We start from the raw sequence: 27,500 nt of genomic DNA, 5'->3' as shown, positions 1-27,500 counted from the left end.
GAAAAAAAGAGTCTGGCACATGGTAAGCTCTCAATAAATGCTAGCTATTAATATGCTTCTGGAAGTCATAGAAAAAATCAGGAAACAAATTGACTTTTGAAAGGCTCAAATACATTTAGGAATGGGAAATCAATATATGGTTACTCACAAAACTGGGACATACCCAACCTTAAGGTTGGTGATGTCTGGACAGGATGAACCAGTACAGCAATGCCCATTTTCCATAAGTTTTCAACTCTAGAAGGTAATGACCATTAGGTTTGATAACACTTTCATTACTTTTGCAAAAGGCATAAGAGCAATATGGGAAAAAGGGGATAGGGAAGAGAGAATTAGATTGGCAGGTAAGGTGATGTTCTTAGAAATACCATTGTGGTCAGGTGTGCAAAGTTGGTTAAGTTACCATTGTTGGCTAGGATTTCAAATCTATGTAAAAAAAAAAAAAAAAAAGTGAAGGGGATAGGTCTAGCACTCCACCTTCAGTTATGGCACTTTTCCCTTTACCCATGACACTCCAAAAAGGCATTCTTTCAGTTCCAGGACAAGGCCAAGCTCTTTCCTGCCTCAGGGCCTTGGCAGATTGATCCCCCTTAAGCTTAGAACACTGTAACTCCCTCACCACTTTCCTTGTGGCTACTTCTTCATCCTGAAATTCCCAACTTAAAAGTCACTACTGTTGCCACCATTATTTAGAGTAAGTTTCTCCTGGGGTGCCTGGGTGGCTCAGTTGGTTAAGCGTCTGACTTGGGCTCATGATCTCACAGTTCACGAGTTTGAGCCCTGCATTGGGCACTCTGCAGGGAACCCGCTTCAGATCTTCTGTCCCCCTCTCTCTCTACCCCTCCACCAGTTGTACTCTCTCTCTCTCTCAAAAATAAAAAATAAAAAAAAAAGAAAGAAAAAGGAACATCTGGTTGGCTTGGTCGGTTGGGTGTCTGATTTCAGCTCAGGTCATGATCTCATAGCTTGGAAGTTCAAGCCCTGCATCAGGTGGTCCTGACAGCTTGGAGCCTGGAGCCTGGTTTGGATTCTGTGTCTCCCTCTCTCTCTGCCCACCCCAGCTCATGTTCTGTCTCTCTCTCTCTCCTTCAAAAATAAATAAACATAAAAAAAAATTTTTTTTGAAGTAAATTCCCCTTGTTACTTTCTACCTTAGCAACCTGTTTGCTTCTTGCACTGCCCAGCATTTACCACAATTATTATTTTAAATAATTGAATTATTATTTTTTTTTGCTTATTTTTTATGTTTTCTTCACTAAATAGTTCCAGGATGGTAGTGAACATCTTTGCTCAATATATTATCCTCAGTTAAGCTTACCATTCAGACTAGCACATAGTAGGCACTCAAAAAAAAATCTGCTGAATCAATCATGAAGCAGTGATTCCTAAGAGCGCTTACAGCTATGATTACACTAATCAAATGGCTCCATTGCAAGAAGTTTAGTTGGAACTTGACTGATGTAATGTTAGTGATTAGCACCTTCTCCAATGACTTTGTAAGTTTTGCTTTCAGTTTTGCCTTACTCATTTTAACAACTGGTCATCTAGGCCCAAACTTCTACCCAACAATGGATTGGCTACATAACAATTATCTGAGGAGCTTATTAAAAATACAGATTTTTGGATCAAAACTCCAGAAGATTCTTAGTTAGTACTTGTGTAATGAGGCTCTAGAATCCATATATTTAAAACTTTGTTTATTTTGAATAATGTTATGTGTGTAGTACACAATTCAAAAAGTACAAAAAAAGTTTATTGTGAAGTCTCCCTTCTATTCCTGTGGCATCAAGTTTCCCTTGCCATAAGTTACCACTGTTTCAGTTTCTTATGTATTCTTCCAGATAATTATTTGCCTACATGAGCATGTATAAATCCTTTGCTTTCAAAACATCTGAATATTTATTTTTTTTTAATTTTTTTTCAACGTTTATTTATTTATTTTTTGGGGGGACAGAGAGAGACAGAGCATGAACGGGCGGGGCTCGAACTCACAGACCGCGAGATCGTGACCTGGCTGAAGTCGGACGCTTAACCAACTGCGCCACCCAGGCGCCCCAAAACATCTGAATATTTAAAGAATTGTTCCAACTTTGCTTTTTCTACTCGTACTCAACAAAACGTTGAAGGTGAAGTTCCCTGTCTGTTGAACAAGCATCCTAGGTGATTCTGATGTGAAGCCAAATATGAGTAACCATTCAGTGGCCTAGGGTTAAGAGACTGAGTTTAACTCACTAAGATACATTAGAAACTCAAGGACATTGAAAAGATGCCCTCAAAAGTAGCCTTGCTTACTTGACCTCTGCCCTCTTGCCTTAACCATGAGGCAGAGAGAAGGAGACACAGAATCCGAAGCAGTTTCCAGGATCTGAGCTGTCAGCACAGAGCCTGACGCGGGGCTTGAACCCACAAGTGGTGAGATCATGACCTGAGCTGAAGTCGGCCGCCTAACCGACTGAGCCACCCAGGCGCTCCAAGGACACATTTTCTAATGCGTCCATAAAAGCCAGGAAAGACTAGCCATTTAAGCGAATGTTGCCAAAGTTGTTCAATTTTTCAATTCCTAAAATCCTTTCCTGCCCAATATCACCTGAAATCGCAAACTCGACCATTTCTATGTTAGATGAGACATTTTTGGTATTTGGCTTATGATGAGGTTTGATGTGCAGTGAACTAGGGCTGATTTTCTCTCCTGGCAGTTAAGTAGTTTAATGGAGCACAACCGAAATACTTCCTTTACTAACCCTTACTGACACAACAGTATCCAGTCCTCCGCGAGAACTGCTTTCTAACCATCTGGGCAAAAGCAATTAACTTAGAAACTGTAGAGAAGACCGCATCGTCAGGTCAGAACTTGGTGAATTCTCGAGTCCGGACTCCAGTAGACCTGACTTCACCTCTACCTGGGGGCGATGGCTGGGCCCCTTGTGCAGCTCTAGCTTCCTATTCCCATCTACCCCAGAGACTGCAGTTTCCTTTTGGCACGGAGGGAAGGCTCTCTAAGGGCCACCCCGGAATCTCCTCCGCAGTGTCCCTTTCATCACGAGGGGCACCGCGCGGCAGGCACCCTCACCTCCCTTACACTGCGCCGAGGAAGGAGTGTAAAGGGTTCCCCAAGTGAGGCAGGGAAGACGCCGGGATGCAGCGCCAGCTTAGCTTGCGGCTCTGAGGGGCAGCGGGAGGGCGTGACTCCTCCGTCCCTTCCTCCTGGACTCAAACGTCAAGACAGAAAAAGTGGGGTTCAAGGCGCCCAAACCTCAGACCTCTCCCTTCTCCACTCGGGCTTTTCTCCATCCTCTGGGCCCCGCGTCTCCCCCTGAGCCGTGGTCCAGGCCTCCCTACCTCGGCCGGCCGTCCCGGCACCCTCTCGCCCGCCCCCAGCCCCCTCACCCAGCATGATGGGGCTGAGCCGCCGGGCCAGGCCCTTGGACAGGTCGTACACGTAGAGCTTCACCGGATAGAGATTCGGCGGCTCCATCGGGACCCGTGGCGGCGGTGGCCACGAAGTCCCTCAGGCACCCGGTAGCAGCTTGGACCTTCCCGTACCCGACGGGGGTGGGGAGCGCAGGGAGCGGGGAACCGAGCCCAGGCCCGGCCTGAGGGGCGGGGGAAAGGCGGCCCTGCGCTGCACGCGCCCCGACACCCGCCACGGGCAACGACTACTGTGAGGTGACAGAGCCGGGACGGGCAGGGACCGCGCTGAAGAGGAGGCGGGGGCGAGGACGCACTCTTGCGCATGTGCCTACCGTCCCGACGGGCGGCGAGGGGCGGGGTTTCGCAGGGAGGGGCGGGGCTTTCGCAGATTGGCTAGGTTAGTTAGGGACGATTGTGGAAAACGGAAGGTGGAGGTGGGCGTGTCAATCTGACGCGAATGCGCGCACTGTGCGTGATGACGTAGGGGACGTTGATTGGGAGCGGAACTACAGCCCGTGCGTGCGCGGTACCCCGCCTTCTGTCCAAATTGATCTGTTCCTTGCACCTAAGGTAGGCGGTTTGGGAGTGTTGTCTGCGTGCATTGGTTTCCGGCCAGGGCCGCCCTCGGCCTGCTTCGCTCTCTGTCTTGCGCGTCCTTCTAGCCTTACCGCGGAGCAGGGCTAGCACAAAGCGTGCGGACCTGCGTGGTAGAGACAGTTTCTGGTCCCAGTTCCGTCTTCCGTAGGGGGCGGCACCTGGCCTTTGAGGCCCACCTACGTTTGAGACTCCGCTGGGCGTGGCTGGAGGAGGCGTTGGGGGAGATTTTTGGGCGTGATGTAGAGTAGTGGGTTCGCTGGAGGGCGGAGTATTCTGGAGCAGGAATATCGTATGTCCAGCTGGTGCCGGAGGCCAGACGGGACCTCCAGGTTGGGCTGCCCCAGCACACCAATCAGAGGACCACCCGGGCCACCACCAGCCCAAAAAAGGCCCTAAGGGATAGCTGCAGTGAAGCTGCTGCTGGAATGATGCCCATGACTAATGGATCTCAATCACTGAGAGATCTGGAGGCAGCAGGATCCGCTTCCACATTCCTCACGAATAATCTCGAGACTTAGGAGCCTAGGATTCGATATTTTTTAGGTTTAAATTTGCTTGTTACTGATCATAACTTTATTTCACCGGGTGAGCAGTAAACACTATGTCAGGTTGGGAGTCTTATTACAAAAACGAAGGCGATGAAGAAGAAGAAGAAGAAGAGGGCCTTGAAGCAGGTGGTAAGTGGTTTTAACCTTTGCTGTTCTGTGTGTAAGAAAGCCTTTCCCTGTCTATTTCTGCTGTTTCATGGCTCACCCTTCTCTCCCCAATGTCCAGTGCTTTTTCCCTTTGAACTTTGCAGAGCTACCCTAGACTCTTTTATTCAGATTCTGCTCTAGTCTATGGGACATTCCTAGCCTTGACCTTTTTACTGGGTACTGGTAGCTTGACATCTATTAGCTCCAATAACTGACTCCGAGCATTGGTATCCTTTGAGTCACTTTAGGTGGCCCAGGTAAGACCCTTCCTCACCCAGGAAAGTTATTTTACTCATCGTAGGACCTCAGTAGCAATACAGTAGTACTGTAGTACTACAGTAACTGCAGCAACCAAAGAGAAAACATTAGCAACACAGTTATAAGAGTCATTCCCTCGCCATAGCCTCCAGGTTTGGGAGTATATGTTCAGACAAGACAGTAAGACAAAGGATAAACGAAGATAAATAAGGGGTACATGTAATCTACATACTGGTTGATTTAAGTCCTGGGTAAGACAATTTTAAAGTGTTTTTACTAAAAGTGAGAAACAGGGGCACCTGGGTGGCTCAGTTGGTTAAGTGTCTGACTTTGGCTCAGGTCATGATCTCACCCTTGGTGAATTTGAGCCCCACATCTGGCTCACTGCTGTCAGTTTGGAGCCTGGAGCCTGCTTTTGATCCCTTGTCCCCCTCTGTCTCTCTGCCCCTCCCCCTGCTCACATTCTCTCTCTCAAAAATGAATAAACATTTAAAAAGTAAATAAAAAGGACAAACGTAGGAAATTTAGAACATAAAAGAAAAAATTTACTGTAATCTATATACTCTACCACCCTAATACAGCCACTACCAGCATTTTGGCATTTTGCATTTTTCCTTCATAGATCTTTCATTCTTGTATTTCCTAACTATGTATGTCTGGGTTTTGTTTTTTTTGTTTGTTTTTGTTTTGTATCTGATTTTTTATAGTTAATCATAGTGATATATTTTTCATTTCATTTTTATTTTTTTTAATTATTATTATTTTTTTAATTATTTTTTTTTTCAACGTTTATTTATTTTTGGGACACAGAGAGTCAGAGCATGAACGGGGGAGGGGCAGAGAGAGAGGGAGACACAGAATCGGAAACAGGCTCCAGGCTCTGAGCCATCAGCCCAGAGCCCGACGCGGGGCTCGAACTCACGGACTGCGAGATCGTGACCTGGCTGAAGTCGGACGCTTAACCGACTGCGCCACCCAGATGCCCCTCATTTTTATTTTTAAATTAAAAAATTTTTTATTTTAGTTTTTGTAATTTTGAAAGATTTTTTAAAAGTAATTTTCCCACCCATCTTGGGGCTCAAACTCACAACCTGGAGATCAAGAGTTGCATGCTTTAGGGGCACCTGGGTGGCTCAGTTGAGCGACTGACTTCGGCTCGGGTCATGATCTCACAGTTTGTGAGTTCGAGCCCCGTGTCGGGCTCTGTGCTGACAGCTCAGAATCTGGAGCCTGCTTCGGATTCTGTGTCTCCCCCTCTCTCTGCCCCTTCCCTGCTCATGCTCTGTGTCTGTCTCTCAATAATAAATAAATGTTTAAAAAAAAAAAAAAGTTGCATTCTCTACTGACCGAGCCAGGCACCCTATTTTTTTTTAAACATATATACACAGAGAATCTTTTTTTTTTTTTTAATATGGATATTTCTAGAAAGTATAGTGCTATGTGAAATAAGTCAGATAAAAACAGATACTATGATTTCACTCTTAGATAGAATTTAAGAAAGAAAACAAATGAATAAAGAAAAAAAGAGACAAATAAGAAAACAAACTCTTAAGTATAAAGAAGAAACTGATGGTTATCAAAGGGGAAGTATGTGGGGGCATGGTGAAATAGGTGATGGGGATTAAAGACTACACTTATCATGATGAGCACTGAGTAATGTATAGAATTGTTGAATCACTATATTGTATACTTGAAACTAAAATAACACAGTATGTTAGCCATACTGGAATTAAATAAAAAGTAAAAGTCACACCAGTAGAACGTAAACATGAAATTCACGTAACTATTTGCTTTTGAAACCGTCTGTTAGTACCCAGCAATCAACTGGTCAAGCATGAGCTCTTTGTGGAGCCTGACACTGCTCTTGGCAATGGGGTAAACAAAGTCCTTACTTTTGAGGATCTTGCCAGGCCAAGGAGTAGATGAGTTAATGCCAAGTATTGATAAGGGCAGTGACAAAGGTAAAATTAGCATTTCGTAATAGAGAATGAATGGTACTGATTTAGCTAGGGTGGTCAGGGAAGGCTTCTCTGAAGAAAGTGGTGTCTAAGTTAAAACCTGAATAAACGTTCTTGTCGAAAAAAGTATATTTGAAGTTATATCACCTTCTATAACTATAGAAGACCATAAGTCTTCTAAGGTAGACCAGATAGTATAAAAAATCAGCTCTGATAATTCAAAAAATCTGTGAAAATTCAACTAAACATCACTAGTAATGTTATTATTTATTGTATAAAAAGCGAGGAATATCTGCTTGATTTTTTTTTTAATTTTTAATTTTAATTTTATTCTTTTTAAAATTTACATCCAAATTAGTTAGCATATAGTGCAACAATGATTTCGGGAGTAGATTCCTTAGTTCCCCTTCCCCATTTAGCCCATCCCCCCTCCCACACCTCCTCCTGTAACCTTCTGTTTGTTCTCTGTATTTATGAGTCTCTTATGTTTTGTCCCCCTCCCTGTTTTTATGTTATTCTTGTTTCCCTTATGTTCCCTTATGTTCATCTGTTTTGTCTCTTTTTTTTTTTCAGCGTTTATTTATTTTTGGGACAGAGAGAGACAGAGCATGAACGGGGGAGGGGCAGAGAGAGAGGGAGATACAGAATCGGAAACAGGCTCCAGGCTCTTAGCCATCAGCCCAGAGCCCGACGCGGGGCTTGAACTCACAGACCGCGAGATCGTGACCTGGCTGAAGTCGGACGCTTAACCGACTGCGCCACCCAGGCGCCCCTGTTTTGTCTCTTAAAGTCTTCATATGAGTGAAGTCATATGATATTTGTCTTTCTCTGACTGGCTAATTTCACCCAGCATAATACCCTCCAGTTCCATCCACATAGTTGCAAATGGCAAGATTTCATTCTTTTTGATTGGAGTAATACTCCATTGTATGTATATACCACATTTTCTTTATCCATTCATCCATCAATGGACATTTGGGCTCTTTCCATCCTTTGGCTATTGTCGATAGTGCTGCTATAGACATGGGGGTGCATGTGTCCCTTCGAAACAGCACACCGGTCTCCCTTGGATAAATGCCTAGTCGTGCAATTGCTGGGTCGTAGAGTAGGTCTATTTTTGGTTTTTTGAAGAACCTCCATACTGTTTTCCAGAGTGGCTGCACCAGCTTCCATTCCCATATACACAGAGAATCTTAAGCATATATACACAATTTTGAGTTCTGCCTTTTTTCCTCCATGTAATTATATATATGTTGTCTTCATAAGTCATTTTATTTTTTATTTTTTATTTAAAAAAAAATTTTTTTTTTCAACGTTTATTTATTTTTGGGACAGAGAGAGACAGAGCATGAACGGGGGAGGGGCAGAGAGAGAGGGAGACACAGAATCGGAAACAGGCTCCAGGCTCCGAGCCATCAGCCCAGAGCCCGACGCGGGGCTCGAACTCCCGGACCGCGAGATCGTGACCTGGCTGAAGTCGGACGCTTAACCGACTGCGCCACCCAGGCGCCCCTTCATAAGTCATTTTAAATGTACTATAATTTATTCAGTCTGCCTCCTGTTAAACATTTTAGTTGTTTTTTTTTTTTAATAATTTTTTTAGTTTGTTTATTTTGAGAGAGTGAGAGAGAGATCAGGGGAGGGTCAGAGAGAGAGGGAGAGAGAGAAGGCTCCAGACAGGCTCTGCTCTGTCAGCGTGGAGCCAGATGCAGGGCTTGAACCCACAGACTGTGAGATCATGTCCTGAACTTAAACCAAGAACTGGATGCTCAACCATTGAGCCACCCAAGTGCCCCCATTTTAGTTATTTTCAATTTTTAAAAAAATTTTTTAAAGTTTATTTTTGTGAGAGAGAGAGAGAGAGAGAGAGAGAGAGTATGAGTGGGGAGAGGGGCAGAGGGAGATAGGGAGACATAGAATCTGCAGCAGGCTCCAGGCTCTGAGCTGTCAGCTCAGAGCGCTGGATACGGAGCTCGAACCCATGAACTGTGAGATGGTGATCTGAGCCAAAGTCGGATACTCACCTGACTGAGCCACCCTGGTGACCCAGTTTCTTTTTTTCTCCCCAATACTTTTATTTTTATTTTAAAACTTTTCTTTTTTTTCTTCTTTTTTTTAATGTTTATTTATTTTTGAGAGAAAGAGAGCACAAGTTGGGGAGGGGCAGAGAGAAGGAGACCCAGAATCTGAAGCAGGCTCCAGGCTCAGAGCTGTCAGTGCAGAGCCCAATGCAGGGCTCAAATCCATGAACTGTGAGATCATGACCTGAGCCGAAGTGAGACACTTAACTGCCTGAGCCACCCAGGCACCCCAGTTATTTTCAATTTCTTACTTTAATAAGCAACACTGTGGAAAATTCTGCATAAGGGATTTTTCATATCTTATGTTCTTTTGATTGCTAAGAAGTAGAATTCACTGGGTCAAGGTAGAATTTTTGTTTAGGGGTCTTGACCCATAATCATGTTGTTTTACAGATGGGCAATTACATTTATTGTATTAGAAAGCAGCAGTATCAAAAAGGGAGACAACCAGATATTTTATGTGTTTTGTTTTTTAAAAAAAAACTAAACATCGCCTATGATGCCAAAAAAGGGAATAGGAAACTTGAATCTGACGAAGCCTCTCTAGGTCCTCAGTAGAAAAGACAGAGGACTGTGTTTGTCTACACCAAAAGAATGCAGTCAGCAAAATCCATAATGTGGAAAACTGTACATAACACAACATTCTGGTTCTTCAACACAACACACAACACACAAAAGATGGAAGGGGTATCTATAGATTAAGAGGCTTCAAAAACATTTTTTTTTTTTTCAAGTCAAAACTAGTGTTTAGGAATGTTCACTTGGGGGTGTCTGGGTGGCTTAGTAGGCTTAGTGTCTGCCTTGGGTTCAGCTCATGGTCTCACGGTTCATGGGTTCGAGCCCCCCACTGGGCTCTGTGCTGACAGCTTGGACGGAGCCTGGAGCCCGTTAAAGACTCTCTATTTCCTTCTCTCTCTCTGCCCCCCCCCCCCCTCAAAAATAAATAAACACTAACAAAAAAATTTAGACAGGAATGTTCACTTGGACGATAAAACTATAAAGAAAGTAAGGAAATGATTATTAAAAATCAGGATAGTGGTTACTCTTGGGAGGAGAGTGGGCATTGTAATGGGATTTTTTCTATTTTATATGAATAATAATAAACATCATAAATATGAGCACAAGAGCAAACATTTTCTCCTGTTTTTTCCCCCATAGGAGAATATACATATTCAGGAAGAGATAGTTTGATTTTTTTGGTTGATGGTTCTAAGGCCATGTTTGAATCTCACAGTGAAGTTGAACAGACTCCTTTTGACATGAGCATCCAGGTAAGACTACCTTTTATTTAATTTAAAAAAGGAAATGAAAGAAAAAATTATTAACACCACTTTAAAAATTATGCACTCTGAAAATTTGTTGGTGAATGATAATTAGTGGTTAGCCTCCCAGGAATGCTACCTATACTCTGAGATAAAAAAGGGTAGCAGTGCTGGAGAACAGGCCTGTTTTATTTTGTGTTTGAACTTCAGACCCTAGTAATACGTTGCTCCCACCTTCTGTGTTAGCTCTGGTAGCACAGGAAGGCTCCTCCTGTAGAGGTGTGAGTGTGAACGAAGAAGGAAAGTTCCAGCAGATACGGTGTCAAAGTGAGTCTTCTTGTAATTGGTATTTGGAAGTTGAGTATTACCTGTGGTTGAAAAATACTACAACAAAAAGACAATCTAATTTAAAAATTGACATAGACTTGGGGCACCTGGGTGGCTCAGTTGGTTAAGCGTCCTACTTCAGGACGCTCAGGTCATGATCTCGCGGTTCGTGGGTTCGGGCCCCACATCAGGCTCTGCTGACAGCTGAGAGCCTGGAGCCTGCTTCAGATCCTGTGTCCCCTTTCTCTCTGTCCCTCCCCCATGCGTGCTCTGTGTGTCTCTGTCTCTCCCTCTCTCTCAAAAATGAACATTAAAACATTTTTTAAAAAATGGGCATAGGACTTGAATATACATTTCTCTAAAGATACACAGATGGCCAAGGAGCCCACAAAAAGACCCACAACATCTGTAGTCCTTAGAGAAAAGCAAACCGACACCACAGTGAGGTATCACAAGTCACTAGCGTCGCTATAATATAGAGAGGAAAAAAAGGATACTAAGAAGTGTTGGTGGGGCGCCTGGGTGGCTCAGTCAGTTAAGCATCCAACTTTTGCTCAGGTCATGATCTCACGGTTCGTGAGCTCGAGCCCCGTGTCGGGCTCTGTAATAACAGTTCAGAGCTTGGAGCCTGCTTTGGATTCTGTGTCTCCCCCTGTCTCTGCCCCTCCCCCATTCATACTCTGTCTCTCTCTCTCTCTCTCAAAGATAAATAATAAAACATTAATAAAGTAAAATAAAATAAAATAAAATAGGTTAATTTGGGGATGCCTGGCTGGCTTATTCATTAAAGCATGAGACTCTTGATCTTGGAGTTGTAAGTTCAAATCCCATGTTGGGCATGGAGTCTGCTTTAAAATACAATGGTTAATTTTGTTATGTGAATTTTACCTCAAAAAAATAACCATTTCTTGGGGCACTTGAGTGGCTCATTCGGTTAAGTGTCTGACTCTTAATTTCTGCTCAGGTCATGGTCTCCTGGTTCATGAGTTTGAGCCCTGCATCAAGCTCCATAGTGACAGGGCAGAGCCTGCTTGGGATTTTCTCTCTGTCTGTCTCTCTTTGTCTCTGTCTCTCTCTCTCTGCCCCTCCCCTGCTCATGCGCCTGCCCTCTCTTTCTCTCTCTGTCTCCCTCTCTCTTTCTCTCTCTCTGTCAAAATAAACTTAAAAAAAAAGAATAAAACAAAAGATTACCATGTCTTTATACAGAAGAATTACAAAGACTTATTGTATATCTTATATTTTTAGAGTTTGGAACCAAACAGAAGCTTCTCATTTTCTAATTTGTATACAAGCAGTTCTTGTTTTGGGCAAATCAGAATATCTTGCATCTAGAAAAAAATGAGAACAGTCCTTAACTTTAACTTTAAGGCAGTGTTTTTCAGAATCACACTCAGGGCTTGTTAGCTAGCACAGATTGCAGGGACTTACCCCACAATCAGAATTTCTGATTCTGTAAAAGTCTAGTGCTGGGACCAAGAATTTGCCTTTCCAGCAAGGTCCCAGGTGACGCTGCTGTTACTAGCTTGGAGATTACTCTTTGAGGAGCACTGCTTTAACCTTTTTTGGACTCATGGACCTCTCTGAGGATATGATGACAGCTGTGTACCCTGTCTTCAAAAAGATACAGTCATAGTTCTGCATGTAATTTCAAAGGGTTTTTAGAAACCTTGATGCCTGAGTAACGTGCCGCTGACTGTGCAGAGCCTGCTTGGGACTCTGTCTCTCTCTCTGCCCCTCCCCTGCTCTCTCTCTGTCTCTCTCTTAAAAATAAATAAATAAATTCAAGCTTAAAAAAATGTTTTAGAAACCTCAGTGCCTAAAGAACCCTTTTTGTCTGCGCCCCCCTCAAAAATAAACATAAAAAAAGAACCCAGAATAGAATGTAGTATCATATAGCAAATAATTGAGACATTCACGGATGAGTATAATGTATTTAATAAGCAATGAAAAAACATTTTCTCAAATTCTTTTTTTTTTTTTCTTAATTCTTAGAACCTAAAAGAAGCCCTCACAGATTTTTGTAAACGTTTATAGGCTCCTCAAAGTAGATTAAAAGTCATTGGGACGAGGGGCGCCTGGGTGGCTCAGTCAGTTAAGCGACTGATTCTTGATCTCAGCTCAGGTCTTGATCTCAGTGTCATGAGTTCAAACCCTGTGTTGGGCTCTGTGCTGGGTGTGAAGCCTACTTAAAAAAAAGAGTTATGGGGATGAAAAATACAGCATAGGGGGAATATAGTTATGGTATGGTAATAGCATTATATGGTGACAGATGGTAGCTACACTTGTGAACAAAGCATAATGTGTAGACTTGTCACGTGACTATGTTGTACACCTGGAACTGCTGTAACATGTCAACTATACTTCAGTAAAAAGATAATAGATTAAAATACTTATAGGAATAACTCCTTGCAATGCAGATTGTTGTCGGTGAGTAGACACAGTTTAAGTTCTGCATTTGTTATTTATTATTAATTTTTTTTTATGTTTTATTTTTTACATTTGAGAGAGAGACAGAGACAGTGAGTAGGGGAGGGGCAGAGAGACGGAGACAGAGAATCTGAAGCAGGCTCCAGGCTCCTCCGAGCTGTCAGCACAGAGTCCGACACGGGGCTGGGACTCGCAAACCATGAGATCGTGACCTGAGCCCAAGTCAGACGCTTAACTGACTGAGCCACCCCGGCGCCCCTTAAGTTCTGCGTTTAGGGAGAGAATTACTTTTGAGGAAGTCTGGGTAGAGTCTTCAGCCAGGCATGGGGGCAGGTTGGGGGGTGTCGCCATGGTCTCTCTATTTCTCAGCTCTGCACATTCAGAAACTTCATGTCAATGCCTCCCAGAATTAAGTAGGTCAAAGGACTGACCAGCTGTTATGAGACCCTGATTTACTCGATGCTGACCTTAGTTTCTTTTCTCATTTATCTATTTATTTTAAAGATTTTAGTTTTAAGTAATCTCTACACCCAACGTGGGGCTCGAACCTACAACCCTGAGGTCAAGAGTTGCGAGCTCTACCGACTGAGCCAGCCAGGTGCCCTGATGCTGACCTTAGTTTAAATGGGTAGATAGGACTTTCCTGGAATACTGGTGTACTTAATTGTGTAATGAAGCACATTTTATTCCAGAAGATGCTGTTAGGAAAAAAAATGCTGTTAGTAGTTATGGACTTATTGTTGGGTCACATCTAATTATTGTTAGCCTAAACCTTTTATATACATAATTATTTTATGTATGTAAATTATGTTTCTTGGTATCAAGCTACTTGAGGGATGGGATCAAGTGGCCTGTTCAAACTCAGTCAGTTAAGTAAATGGCATTAGTGGGACCCACATCCAGATTTTCTGATTCCAATACTGGGCTGTTTTTCCCCCTTATAGCAGAATTTCCTCCCTGAGTATATATGTTTTTAATTCTCTGATTTCTTATGGTAGGAACTGCTTATACTTCTGTTATCTACTTACCACACTCTGCCTTCTGTTATAGTGTAATATATATGCCCATCCCTCTCACTGATTCATGACTTTCCTGAAGATACGGGTCATTCCTTAACCTAATGCCATGTATAAATTTACCTACGACGTGCAAGGCACTTATGGAGCTTAATTTTAGTGGTGAGTAGTTAAGTATTAATCGGATTTTATTTTGATTTTTATCAGTGTATCCAGAGTGTGTATACCAATAAGATCATAAGCAGTAATCAAGATCTCTTGGCGGTGGTGTTCTATGGTACTGAGAAAGAAAAAAATTCAGTGAATTTCAAAAATATTTACGTCTTACAGGAGTTGGATAATCCAGGTCAGTAGTATTCTAAGATCAGCTTTTCCCTTACATTGGAAGGTCACTACCCTGAACAAAGAGGGGCGTGGAGAAGGAGGTAGATCCTGGGTTGAGGACTTTGTGGGTTAAACACCTCCAGGGTGAGAATAGGACCCTAGGCTCTTCTTTTAGCCTTACCAAAGCAGCACTGACACCATTCTGATTTTTCTGCCCGTTTGTGACTTCCTGTCTCTGATCAGGTGCTAAGCGAGTGCTTGAGCTCGACCAGTTTAAGGGGGAGCAGGGGAAAAAACATTTCCAAGATCTCATTGGCCATGGATCTGACTACTCACTAAGTGAAGTGCTGTGGGTCTGTGCCAACCTCTTTAGCGATGTCCAGGTCAAGATGAGCCATAAGAGGATCATGCTGTTCACCAATGAAGATGACCCCCATGGCAATGACAGTGCCAGAGCCAGCCGGGCCAGGACCAAAGCTGGGGATCTCCGTGACACAGGTTGGCATTTTTCCTGATCTTTTAAGTTGGCACTTAATCTTACTACTTCTCTATAGATGATGTCAAACATTTGCTTTTCACCATTCAGAGTGAAATAAAAGAATAAAATGAAGTTACACAGGTATAACATTCCTGCTAAAAATAACTAGGCCATTAACTTTCTTTTTTTCTTAAGTTTATTTATTTATTTTGAGAGAGACAGAAACAGCTCAAGTGGGAGGGGGGCAGAGAGCGAGGGAGAGAGAGAATCCCAAGCAGGCTCTGCAATGCAGGGCTCGAACTCACGAAACTATGAGATGACGACCTGAAACCAGGTGCCCTTAGGCCATTGGCTTTCTGAAGGGCTCCACTAGAGTGAGCTTTTCTTGACTTTTCATGCTACCAGGCGTGGCAGTGGTTTGAATAAGTTGTCATTATAGCAGCTGACTCCCTTACTGATTCTTTAAGTCCTGAAAACGTTAATAATCCCACGAGTTCTTTGCATATTTGAGCTCAACTGAAAAAAATTCTCACTTGATGAAAACTGTTTGTTTTCCCCTCACTTTTGGCTGTCCTTGCCCCAGGTATCTTCCTGGACTTGATGCACCTGAAGAAACGTGGGGGCTTTGACATATCCTTGTTCTACCGAGATATCATCAGCATAGCAGACGATGAGGACCTAGGGGTTCACTTTGAAGAGTCGAGCAAGCTGGAAGACCTGTTGAGGAAGGTTCGAGCCAAGGAGACCAAGAAGCGCATGCTCTCCAGGTATGCTCGAACCTGGGCTAGTTGCCCACAAGTCCCCTACTTAATCTTAAGCACCGCATTGCCTTGACCTCCCTGAATACTTACCTCTGGGCTGTGCCTCACTGTCTTCCTCTAAAACACTTGCTTTACTTCAGGATGGACAAGCTGTTTGCTGCTTTTTCTCTGGAAAGAGCTGGTATGCTAGTTTTCCAAAATAACACAGCTCTCTGCTTGCTTGGGGTAAACAGTTGTGGCCTAACGCTGTCCTCAGTTGCATGCACTAGTATATCGTCTGCTTTCTTCTCCTCTGTAAATTGTGGATAACAGCAATACCTAGTATAGAGCAAAAACTCAGAAAGTGCTAGTTATTTTCTCTGTTGTTAAGTTATTCTGATTTCTTTTTTTTTTTTTTTTAAGTTTTTGAATGTTTATTTTTGAGAGCGAGAGAGACAGAGTGTTAGCGGGGGAGGGGCAGAGAGGGAGAGAGACAGAATTGGAAGCAGGCTCCAGACTCCGAGCTGTCAGCACAGAGCCCGATGTGGAACTTGAACCCACAACCCTTGATAATCATGGCCTGAGCTGAAGTTGGATGCTTAACCGACTGAGCCACCCAGGTGCCCTAAGTTATTCTGATTTCTTTTTTTTTTTTTTTCAACGTTTATTTATTTTTGGGACAGAGAGAGACAGAGCATGAACGGGGGAGGGGCCGAGAGAGAGGGAGACACAGAATCGGAAACAGGCTCCAGGCTCTGAGCCATCAGCCCAGAGCCCGATGCGGGGCTCGAACTCCCAGACCGCGAGATCGTGACCTGGCTGAAGTCGGACGCTCAACCGACTGCGCCACCCAGGCGCCCCTATTCTGATTTCTTATAAACCTGAGACCAATAGGAACCAGATTGTTAGATTATCTTCTTTTTTTCTTTTCTTGTTTATTTATTTACTTAGAGACAGAGCATTAACAGGGGAGGGGTGGAGAGAGAGGAGAGAGAGAATCCTAAGCAGGCTCCTCACTGTCAGTGCAGAGCCCAACGTGGGGCCCAAACCCATGAACCGTGAGATCATGACCTGAGCTGAGATCCAGAGTTGGACAGTTAACTGACTGAGCCACCTAGGCACCCTAGATTATCCTTAGAGAGTGTTGGCATTAGAATCCTAAGGGCTCCCCTATGTTGTTTTCTGAAGGTTCACATCAGGCTTTCATTTTAGACTAGTTTCTACAACATACGAGAATATGACCATTGTAGTTTTTGAGCAGTTTTCAAGAGATTACTGACAATTCTACTAGAAAGCCCATGAGATGATTGTAGGAAAAGCACAAACCAGCTCACTGCCACAGCTGTAATACGGCAGTTGGCTCTCCTTTCCTCCTTAGGAATTTCTCCTTTCTCGGACAAGCACCCTAGCATCTCTTCTCCCTTCCTGAAGTAGTGGAGTGTTGTTACTACAATTTGGAAATCTGGTACACATTTTGGTGGGGATGGCAGGGAGGGTAAAATAGTAATTAAACGTAAAAGTCCTTGGGGCGCCTGGGCGGGTCAGTTGGTTGGCGTCCGACTTCAGCTCAGGTCGTGATCTCGCGGTCCGTGAGTTCAAGCCCCGCGTCGGGCTCTGTGCTGACGGCTCAGAGCCTGAAGCCTTCTTCGGATTCTGTGTCTCCCTCTCTCTCTGCCCCTCCCCCTCTCATGCTCTGTCTCTCTCTGTCTCAGAAATAAATAAACATTAAAAAAAATAAATAAATAAAAATAAAATAAAATGAACGTGAAAAGAAAAACAGAAGATAATCTAACAATCTGGTTATTAGTTGTCTGTCCTCGGTGAAGTTAGATAACCTCTCTCTGAGCCTCATTGTTTTCAACTGTAAAAAAGGACAGTAATGAGGTTTTTGGGTGATAAACAACAGAAACTGGCTCTTGACTAATTTCAGATGTTGTAAGCCTGAACAGGGTGATCAGTATAGGAACCAGGGTGGCACCAGGAGTCCAGATAGCAAGAACTAATCACCGTGTCCTCAGGGTACCACTGTCATAAAGCATCCCCTGCAACCTTGTCCTTCCTTGGTCACCGCTTATGACCTAGACTGTCAGGAGAATAGGTCTGACTGCTTAAGCCTAGGCCAGATATGCCCACCACTTGGCGAGAGGAGGGTATAGTACTTTGATTAACATTCCCCCAAAACTGCAGTGGGGGAAGGGTGGTTCCCAAAGAAAAATTGGGGTTTCATTGTTAAAAGGGGGAGGGGATACTAGGCACAAGCAGAATTATATGATTATATATAGATCATATATATATATAGATCATATATATATGTCTATATATCTATATATAGGTCATATAATACAGGGTTATTATGATGATTGAATGAGAAAATAGCTATAAAGTGATGGTGCAGTGCTGGGCTCAATAAAAATAACCCTTATTTTTATTACAGTGCATTCTTTATCATTATTTTAAGTAGTTAACAATACTGAAACTAATTTTTGTGGTGTAGACCCTGAGGTAATGTTATAGCAAACTCCACTGTGTTATTAAAATGTATTCTATTTATATTCTAAGAATTTGGATTATTGGAGAGAGTAGAATTTAGCTAGGAAAGCATAATCTTTCAGTCCCGTGTTTGTTTGTTTTTATACTTTTCTCTCCTCCAGCCTGAAGCTTAAACTCAGCAAAGATATAGCGCTCACTGTCGGCATTTATAATCTGGTCCAGAAGGCTTACAGACCTCCTCCAGTGAGACTTTATCGGGAAACCAATGAACCAGTGAAAACAAAGACCCGGACATTTAACGTGAACACAGGCAGTTTGCTTCTGCCTAGTGACACCAAGAGGTCTCAGGTAGGCCTGCTTTCTTACTGAGTTTTGTCCCATTGAAGAGTCAATAGGGAGGGAGACATTGATCAGCCTAACTAGTTAAGTGTCTTTCATGTATGTATGCATCTTTGTAGCTAAGCTGTTAAAGCATAAAGCCATTACTGTTTGGAACTATGGCATATAGATCATTTTTTTTTTTAATTTTTTTTTTACATTTTATTTATCTTTAAGAGAGAGAGAGAGAGAGAGAGAGAGAGAGACAGAGCACAAGTGGGGGAGGGGCAGAGAGAGAGGGAGACACAGAATTAAAAGCAGGCTCCAGGCTCTGAGCTGTCAGCACAGAGCCCGATGCGGGGCTTGAACCCACGAACCGTGAGATTATGACCTGAGCCGAAGTCAGTTGCTTAACCAACTGAGCTACCCAGGTGCCTCTAGATCATCTTTTTTAAGAGACTTTATTTTTTTAATTATTTATCTTTTTTTTAATAAATTTTCTTTAATGTTTATTTTTGAGAGAGACCGAACACGAGTGGGGGAGGAGCAGAGAGAGAGGGAGACACAGAATCCGAAGCAGGCTCCAGGCTCCGAGCTGTCAGCATAGAGCCTGATGTGGGGGGTCAAACCTACAAACCACAAATCCTGACCTGAGCCAAAGTCAGACGCTTAACAAACTGAGCCACCCAGGCACCCCCTAAAGATTTTATTTTTAAGTAATCTCTATACCCAATGTAGGGCTTGAATTTACAACCCCAGGATTAAGAGTCACATGCTTCACCGGCTGAGCCAGCCAGGCATCTAGAGCATTAATACCTTGAGAGCTAGAAAGTTAGAGCCAGTGTTTGAAAGAGATGTCAGTGGAAACTTTAGCCCTGACCACTCTGCATTCTGTTCTAATAGTTAAATTCCTTGCTTGCGTATGGTAGCAGAAAATGCTTTAGAATCAACTAGGGAGATGAATGAAGCAAGTATGTTAGATGTAAACCGCACTTTTTTAGGGAGAGTTTTGGGTTTTTTTTCCCTTCCCCAAACGAAATTTTCTCCAATGCTTTGAAATGATACACGTATGCCTTTCGTAATCAGAAGGACAGACTGAGAACGCAGAACGTCGTCTTCCCTCATTCTCTCACCTTTGTGCAATCTGAGGAATGATTTGGTATCTAAAATTAAAATCAAATGAGTCATCCTTTTTAATTATACAAAATGTGGGAGAGAATCTGAGATTTTTTTTGCATAAGGTAAGGACCAACCAAGGATCAACTAAGTATCTCCACGTAGCCTCTTTATGTGGCCCTCGTGTTCCCCTTCCTTTAGATCTATGGGAATCGTCAGATTGTGCTAGAGAAAGAGGAAACAGAAGAGCTGAAACGGTTTGATGAACCAGGTTTGATTCTCATCGGTTTCAAGCCCTTGATAATGCTGAAGAAGCACCATTACCTGAGGCCCTCCCTATTTGTGTACCCCGAGGAGTCCCTGGTAAATGGTATGTGACTTCGATCAAGGGTAAATGAATGAGTAACAGAAGGTAGTTTACCGAGCGAGCTGCTTGCAAACTGGATAGGATGGCTTAAGGGGGTATTTTGAAAGTGTTTCTGGTCAGATAAGCTTTGGAAATTTGGGACTAAACAAAGTTAAAGAGATTTCTTTAGGACCTATAATACACTGCTATGCATTGTGAGTATCCGGAGGGTGGCGGGGGGAGATATGGAATTAGTATTTTTAAAACTTACTTCCTATGGAATTCTTTCTTTGAGGCATCAGGTACAGAGTTAACAAAGAAGAAAAACCAGTTTCTTCCTTCGTGTCGGCAATTAAAGATGATACGAATTAGGTCGTTGGGTTTGTGCTGTCCAGACCTCTATTCCTCTGTGCTGTAGCTAATGAACCCCCTGGATTTGACCTGATTGGCTTTCATTAGTAACTGGGGCTTACTTACATTGTCAGCCTAAATATAGTAAAAGTGAACTAATGTTAATAATTCACACCTCTAAATGGGGTGTTCGAGGCATCTAATCGCTTTCTCTTCCTTTCTGTGCCTCTGCTGCTCGTCAGCTCTGGGCTTCTCACACCTTACTTGTTGAAGTATCACAAGCCCTTTTAAGAAAATGGGAGAGAAATTGTAGGCTTATAACATGAGCTACCAGGGAAAAAAGGAGACACTTTTGGGACGCAGATCCTTGGGCCGTGTGTTTTTTAGGGAGCTCAACTCTGTTCAGTGCTCTACTCACCAAGTGTCTGGAGAAGGAGGTCATGGCGGTGTGCAGATACACCCCCCGTCGGAACACCCCTCCTTATTTTGTGGTCTTGTTGCCACAGGAAGAGGAGCTGGATGACCAGAAAATTCAGGTGACTCCCCCAGGTATGTGGAAGAGATACTTTCAGTGCTACTGAACTTTGCTCAGACTTTGGAATCACTCATGGGATTCCAACTCAGACCTGCTGAACCACAGTCTCCAGGAATGGGGCATTTGTGCATTTTCAGGGTTTCACAGATGACACAGATGCAGAGCAGGTAAAGCTGCCAAATATGGTTGTGCAGTGCACAACATGTACAGCTGTACAAGGCAGCTCTATAGCCACAGTCGAGAATTGGCTGCATAGGGACTGTTGGCAGGTTAGTGACCAAGTTGATGGCTCACTGCTGATACTTTTCTTTACTAAAAGCAATTCTTTGGCACCCTTGAAATGTTAAAAAAAAATTTTTTTTTTTAACGTTTATTTTTGAGACAGAGAGAGACAGAGCATGAACGGGGGAGGGGCAGAGAGAGAGGGAGACACAGAATCGGAAGCAGGCTCCAGGCTCTGAGCCATCAGCCCAGAGTCCGACGCGGGGCTCGAACTCAACGGACCGCGAGATCGTGACCTGAGCTGAAGTCGGACGCTTAACCGACTGAGCCACCCAGGCGCCCCACCCTTGCAATGTTTAATGTTTGGTTTATCTTCTGCATACACCAAGGCAGTGATGTGTAGTAGAAAGACCATGGGTTTTGATGTCATACTTGACCATATCTTACTCTTATGTGTGGAAAAGTTTACTTTCTTTTGTTTCAGGCCCGTCTCTGCCACACGTCACCTGGCTAACTTTGGCAAATAATTTTAACTTTTCTGTTTATATTCCTTGCCTGTAAAGATGAGAATTCTGGAACACCTTTCTCTTCAGGTTGTTTCACATTTGAAATAAGTTAATAAATGTACAAGTGCCTAGCCCAAAGTAGCCACGAGAAGGTAGTCTTCTTTTTTTTAGCCATGTTTTTTTTAAATTTTTTTTTTCAACGTTTATTTATTTTTGGGACAGAGAGAGACAGAGCATGAACGGGGGAGGGGCAGAGAGAGAGGGAGACACAGAATCAGAAACAGGCTCCAGGCTCCAGGCTCCGAGCCATCAGCCCAGAGCCCGATGCGGGGCTCGAACTCACCGACCGCGAGATCGTGACCTGGCTGAAGTCGGACGCCCAACCGACTGCGCCACCCAGGCGCCCCATTAGCCATGTTAATAAAAATGAATTTTGTGGAGAGCCTAAGTCAATTAAGCGTCCACCTCTTGATTTCAGCTCAAGTCATGATCTCACAGTAGTGAGACTGAGCCCCACGTCGGGCTGTGTGCTGACCTCTCAGAGCCTGTTTGGGATTCTCTCTCCCTCTGTCTACTCTCCCCTGCTTGTTCTCTCAAAAATAAATGGATGAGCATTAAAAAAAAAAGAAATCCCAACTTTTTTTTTTTTAATGAACTTTATAAAGTAACTCTTTGAATATGTTATATCTCTAGCCCTGGTTGTCAAAATGCTGAGGAATAGCTTTGCATATCAGTTAGTAAACTCTTGTCTGTCAGCTCCAAATCCCTCCTGTTATGCTCTGTGCTGCCGAGGCCGAGACTCTCCAACTCGGGTTCCTCCTTTGCCAGCTGGCTCGCAATGAGGCTCCGTCAATAGTGAGTGCTTAGAGCGAGACTGTAGGGCAGAGGAGAGCAGAGGGACTTGCTCCTTCCTCTTGCTCAGTGTCGTGGGCATTGCTAGCCAGGGCCCCTCACCTGGCAGCAGCAGTCGGTTCCAGTCTAGATTTTGCAGCCTTTTAGAACCTGACAGAAAACTGGAACAAGATCGGCCTGATAACCCTTCCTCTTTACTTTTTGTGTGTGGAGGCGGTGGGGGAACAGAGGGGAGAGGCTGAGGCTCAGAGGAGGGCCTGATGGAGCTGGGTCTCAGCCCTCCAGGGAGGGGGCACTGTCTAGCTGGCTCTGGGTGTGTCCAGAAAGCTGGAGACTGGATCCAGCTGTTGCTGGCCCGCGAAGAGCCCTGGCCGGGCCACTGCTGGCAGGAACCGGCAGGTATGGGAGGCTCCCGCCTCCCTCTCTGTTCTGGAGGCTGCTAATGGGAATCAGCTGATAGAGGAGAAATAGGGCTGGCAGGGTCCCAGCCCCAGCATCATAGGACATAGAAGGGTGAGTGTGAAGTTGAGAGACAAATGGCGACTCCACAACTGAAACCGTTTGTTGAGTCAAATCTTGGGAAACTAATGTCCTTTCTTCAGGCTTCCAGCTTGTCTTCTTACCCTATGCCGACGATAAACGGAAGGTGCCCTTTACTGAAAAAGTCATGGCAAATCCAGAGCAGATAGACAAGATGAAGGCCATTGTTCAGAAGCTCCGTTTCAATTACAGGTGAGTAGTGGGTTAGTGTCAGGCCTTGTTCTGGAACTGTCTCCTGGGGTGAGAGGATTATTTTACTCCCATGCTGCTGCTGAGCGTGGGAAGAAAAAGTATTCAGTTTCTTTCTCTCCATATCCTACCACCTCTCCTTTGTCTTTTTTTTTTTTTTTTTTTTTTTTAACTTCCATGGCTCTGCCTTCTCCATTTCTCTCTCTCTGCCCACAGCTTCCAGTGACAGACAGATGGGCAGGGATTGTTAGCTTTTAAGTGAGCTTTTAGGGGCATCTGGGTGGCTCAGTCCGTTAAGCATCTGTCTTCGGCCCAGGTCATGATCTCATGGTTCGTGGGTTCAAGCCCGCGTCAGACTCTGTGCTGACAGCTCAGAGCGCAGAGCCTACTTCAGATTCTGTGTTTCCCTCTCTCTCTGCCCCTTCCCTACTCGCGCTCTGTCTCTCTCTGCCTCTTAAAAATAAATAGTTAAAAAAATTTTTTTTAATATTATTATTTTTATTTGTGAGAGACAGAGCACATGCAGGGGAGGGGCAGAGAGGGAGGGAGACACAGAATCCGAAGCAGGCTCCAGGCTCTGAGCTGCCAGCCCAGAGCCTTATGTGGGGCTCGAACTCACAAACTGTGAGATCATGACCTGAGCCGAAGTCAGATGCTTAACTGACTGAGCCACCCAGGCACACCCCGCCCCCCAATTTTTTTTTTTGATTGGCTTTTGGATTCCAATAAATTGGAAATTGGAGAGAGAAAAGTTGATTCCAGAGACAAGACTCCCAGCTGTTTTATCTGGGCTCTTTTCCTCAGCTGACCCTGGGCCTGTGGTATCTCAGTTGGGTTTATTTAATTTTGTTATTATTTTTTTTTAATGTTTAAATGCTTCAATTTATTTATGTTACTGTTTTACTAGAAGTGATGCCTTTGAGAACCCAGTGCTGCAGCAGCACTTCAGAAACCTGGAGGCCTTGGCTTTGGATTTGATGGAGCCTGAACAGGCAGTGGATTTGACACGTAAGAAGGCTGGGACTGAGCTCTTTCCATGGGAGGTTTTCGTAACGGTTTCACTCTGGACTGGAAATACGGATGCGTTTTCTAGCATCCTGCAAAGACTCCACCTCGTTTTTCCAGCCTTCTCTGAGAGATTTTCTAGACCAGCATAGACTGTCTCAGAAGAGATTTGGCTCATTCTGCCATAAGAGGAGGAGAGTGTGCCAGACTTCTGCAACCTGCCTTTGAACCAGGCCCCCTCATGACTACATGTTGGTAAAAGTAAAAAAAAAATAATAATAACCTATAACATTTATTGAGCGCTTACTGTGTGCCAGGCACTCTTGGTCCTAGCTGTTGACTCATCCAATTCTGGTAACTATGAGGTAGGCACCGTTGTCCTTATTTAATAGAGAAGGTAGTAATTCTCCAAGGCACTAAGTAGTGAGCGGTGGATCCAGGTTTAGAATCCAGTGCGTCTGGCCCAGAGCCCTTGCTCTGCACCACTGTGTTTCCTGTCTCTCCATCAGACTGTAGGCTCTGCCTCAGAAGATCCTTGTTACCCAGCATCGGGGAGATTTGCCTGGCTGCCTCAGTTGAGCTCTGAGCTCGCTGCCAGTCCCTTTCTTGATTGTGGTTCTCTTATGTATTTCGTAAGAGGACACACACAGTTTAGTGATACAGGTAAATATCAGCTGGGCAACAGATGGGATTTAATGAAGGCTCTTAACAGAGGTTGAAAAGATCAGAACAATTAGTGTGGCCTGCTGAGCTTCCCAGTTATTATTATTATTAAAAAAAAATTTTTTTTTAATGTTTATCTTTGAGAGAGACAGAGTGTGAGCGGGGGAGGGGCACAGAGAGAGGGAGACACAGAATTTGAAGCAGGCTCCAGGCTCTGAGCTGTCAGCACAGAGCCCGACGTGAGGCTCGAACCCACGGACCACGAGATCATGACCTGAGCCGAAGTCGGCCGCTTAACCGACTGAGCCACCCAGGCGCCCTTACTTCCCAGTTATTAATGGTCTCTTTTTACTAGACAAAACAGTCCCAGTGCTAGACATGTAAAAGCTATTGTACCTGTATTATGGTGGTGACTGTTAGCCGGATCTAGCCCAACAGGAACCTTGGAATTAAGCAGCTCATCTTTTTTTTTTTAAGTGAATTTACTTTTCAGAGAGAGAAAGAGCACAAGCAGGGGAGGGGGAGAGAGAGAATCCCAAGTAAGCTCCGTGCCACCAGCACAGAGCCTGACATGGGGCTCGATCCCACAAACTGTGAGATCATGACCTGAGCCGAAATCAAGAGTCGGATGCTCAACCGACTGAGCCACCGAGGTGCCCCAAGCAGCCATCTTTCTTGATGGCCTTTAGATAAATCAGGGAGTAAGTTGCCTGGTCTCCAGCAAGGTGGTGAAGGACATACGCTTTGGAAATACCTGATACAGATTTGAATCCCAGCTCTGCCACTTACTAACTTGAGTAGCCTTGGAATCTTACTTCATCTACCCGAAACTCAGTTTCATTATAGGTAAAATGGGGACAGCAATACTGTTCTTTTTTTTTTTTTTTTTAATTTTCTAATGTTTATTTATTTTTGAGACAGAGAGCATGAACAGGGGAGGGGCAGAGAGAGAGAGGGAGACACAGAATCTGAAACAGGCTCCAGGCTCTGAGCTGTCAGCACAGAGCCCGACGCGGGGCTCGAACTCACGGACCGCGAGATCATGACCTGAGACGAAGTCGGCCGCTTAACCGACTGAGCCACCCAGGCGCCCCGATACTGTTCTTATAAGCTATTGACACCGTCTCGGTCCTGACTCTCAGGAAGTGCTCAAAACACAGTTGTTCCCCTTTATTCCACAGCGTTCTCTCTCTTCCTCACCGGGGCCTTGGTCTCTTCCATTCTGGCTCCTGTCCTGTAATTTTACTGCAAGTTGTGTTTGCTCTTCCTGCCTCTATTTTCAAAACAGTTTTGGCTGCTCTGACGTTTCCTATAACTCCAGGGGCTCAGGTTTCTGTCCTCAGCCCCGCTGCTCTCCCTTTCTGTTGGTTATCTTGGCTGCTCCCCCAGCCTGCTGTATCCCTCATGTCTGTGACCCCCGAGCCTGTCTCCAGCCATACCCTTTGTCCCGGGCTCTGGCCGGAACTGCAGCTGCCTGGTGATGGCTGCTGCAGGCCCCAGGTGTCCCACCGCTCAGACACCCGACCCCTTTGACGCTCGTTCTTTTATGTTCTTTACTCGTTTCCAGTCCGATGTGTATCTTCTTCCCTCTGACACAGGATATGGTTTCCTTTGAATAAATAACTTCCTGAAGACTCACAACTGTTTCTCATTTTCTCTGTTTGGCTTTGTGACACCATGCTTTGTTCTTCTCCTGAGCTGACAGTGCCCTAAGACACCTTTGCTGGACCTGCTTCCCTTTTTTTCTCCTCTAAACATGGGAGCGAGTGCACTAGGTGATCCTGGGCCCTCTGTTTCTCTGTCACTTCACTTCTCCCCACGTGGCCTCCTCAGACTCCACCAGTGGTTCTAAGTGTGCTTCCTGGAACAGCAGCACTGGTGTCTCCTGGAAACTTGTCAGAAATGCCCATGTTGAGCCCTTTCCCAGGCTGACTGAATCTGAAACTCAGGTTGGGCCCCTGCGACCTGTGTCTTACAACAAGCCTTCCAGGTTATTCTGAGACCTGCTCTTAACCTCTAGCACACTGGTTCTCAACTTTGGCTGTACAACAGAATCATCCAGGAGACTTCAAAAAATCTGGCGGTTTAGGCCTCACCCCCAGACCACTTAAATCAGAATCTCTGGGGGGTGGGGTTTGGGCATTGGTATTTTTTAAAAGTCTCAGCTGGTTGCCAGGTTGAGAACCAAAGCTCTCGCAGAGACTCCTATAGTCTGGAACATGGGGCTTCTGTCTCAGCAGGAGCCCAGGTTGGTTGTGACATTGTGCCTTCTTCTGGGCACACCAGGCGGCAGGATCTTCCCTTAATACTTTGGAAACGTGGCCACATGAGGAGATGATGAGATGCTCGTCTCCTCATGCCTGTCCTTGATGTGACACAGCTCAGGTCTCAAGCTCAACAAACCGTATAATGGTTAAGTAACAAAGAAAACAAAAATACTGTCTTTCCCCCAAAGATATCTTTTTTCTGTTGTATCAGTCCTGGGGAATGCTCCTGCCATCCCAGCTGGTCGCCACCTCCCTCTGGCCACCCTACACCTCACATTCTATCTGTACATCCATCAATTCTGCCACTTTATGGTTCCTTATCCCCTCCACCCTCACCCCAGGTTTGGCCTTCTGTCTCACTCTCCTCCCATCCACACACAGCTCAGGATGATCTTTCTTTCTTTCTTTCTTTCTTTCTTTCTTTCTTTCTTTCTTTCTTTCTTTCTTTCTTTCTTTCTTTCTTTTTCTTTCTTTCTTTCTTTCTTTCTTTCTTTCTTTCTTTCTTTCTTTCTTTCTTTCTTTCTTT

The 27,500-nt window shown here is 44.4% G+C and overlaps 2 protein-coding genes across 6 annotated transcripts in view; one reads left to right on the top strand and one right to left on the bottom strand.

Annotated features, from left to right (window-relative positions):
• DESI1 (desumoylating isopeptidase 1) overlaps window positions 1-3,728 on the bottom strand; it is an 18,834-nt gene extending 15,106 nt beyond the window's left edge. Inside the window, exon 1 of the mRNA XM_040490702.1 lies at window positions 3,388-3,728. Within this exon, the coding sequence (XP_040346636.1) occupies window positions 3,388-3,475 (88 nt within the window). The 5' untranslated portion in view covers window positions 3,476-3,728. The remainder of the gene's footprint in view (window positions 1-3,387) is intronic.
• Window positions 1-27,500, top strand: part of XRCC6 (X-ray repair cross complementing 6) — a 31,194-nt gene that overhangs the window by 955 nt on the left and 2,739 nt on the right. Inside the window, exons 1-11 of one of the 5 annotated variants that reach the window (XM_040490698.1) lie at window positions 3,858-3,981; window positions 4,602-4,685; window positions 10,159-10,271; window positions 14,240-14,378; window positions 14,600-14,854; window positions 15,418-15,601; window positions 18,226-18,412; window positions 19,700-19,868; window positions 20,583-20,744; window positions 22,913-23,042; window positions 23,947-24,047. In XM_040490698.1, coding sequence (XP_040346632.1) covers window positions 4,610-4,685; window positions 10,159-10,271; window positions 14,240-14,378; window positions 14,600-14,854; window positions 15,418-15,601; window positions 18,226-18,412; window positions 19,700-19,868; window positions 20,583-20,744; window positions 22,913-23,042; window positions 23,947-24,047 — 1,516 coding nt within the window. In that variant the 5' untranslated portion in view covers window positions 3,858-3,981; window positions 4,602-4,609. Of the gene's footprint in view, window positions 1-3,857; window positions 3,982-4,031; window positions 4,686-10,158; window positions 10,272-14,239; window positions 14,379-14,599; window positions 14,855-15,417; window positions 15,602-18,225; window positions 18,413-19,699; window positions 19,869-20,582; window positions 20,745-22,912; window positions 23,043-23,946; window positions 24,048-27,500 lie in introns of those variants that run through there. The other 4 variants (XM_040490699.1, XM_040490700.1, XM_040490697.1 and 1 more) reach the window with 4 other exon arrangements.

The sequence above is a fragment of the Herpailurus yagouaroundi genome, unplaced genomic scaffold (genome assembly GCF_014898765.1).
Source record: "Herpailurus yagouaroundi ecotype Mexico unplaced genomic scaffold, PumYag 182, whole genome shotgun sequence".
NCBI classification, from domain to species: Eukaryota; Metazoa; Chordata; class Mammalia; order Carnivora; family Felidae; genus Herpailurus; species Herpailurus yagouaroundi.
This window is presented reverse-complemented; position numbering and strand designations above follow the sequence as displayed.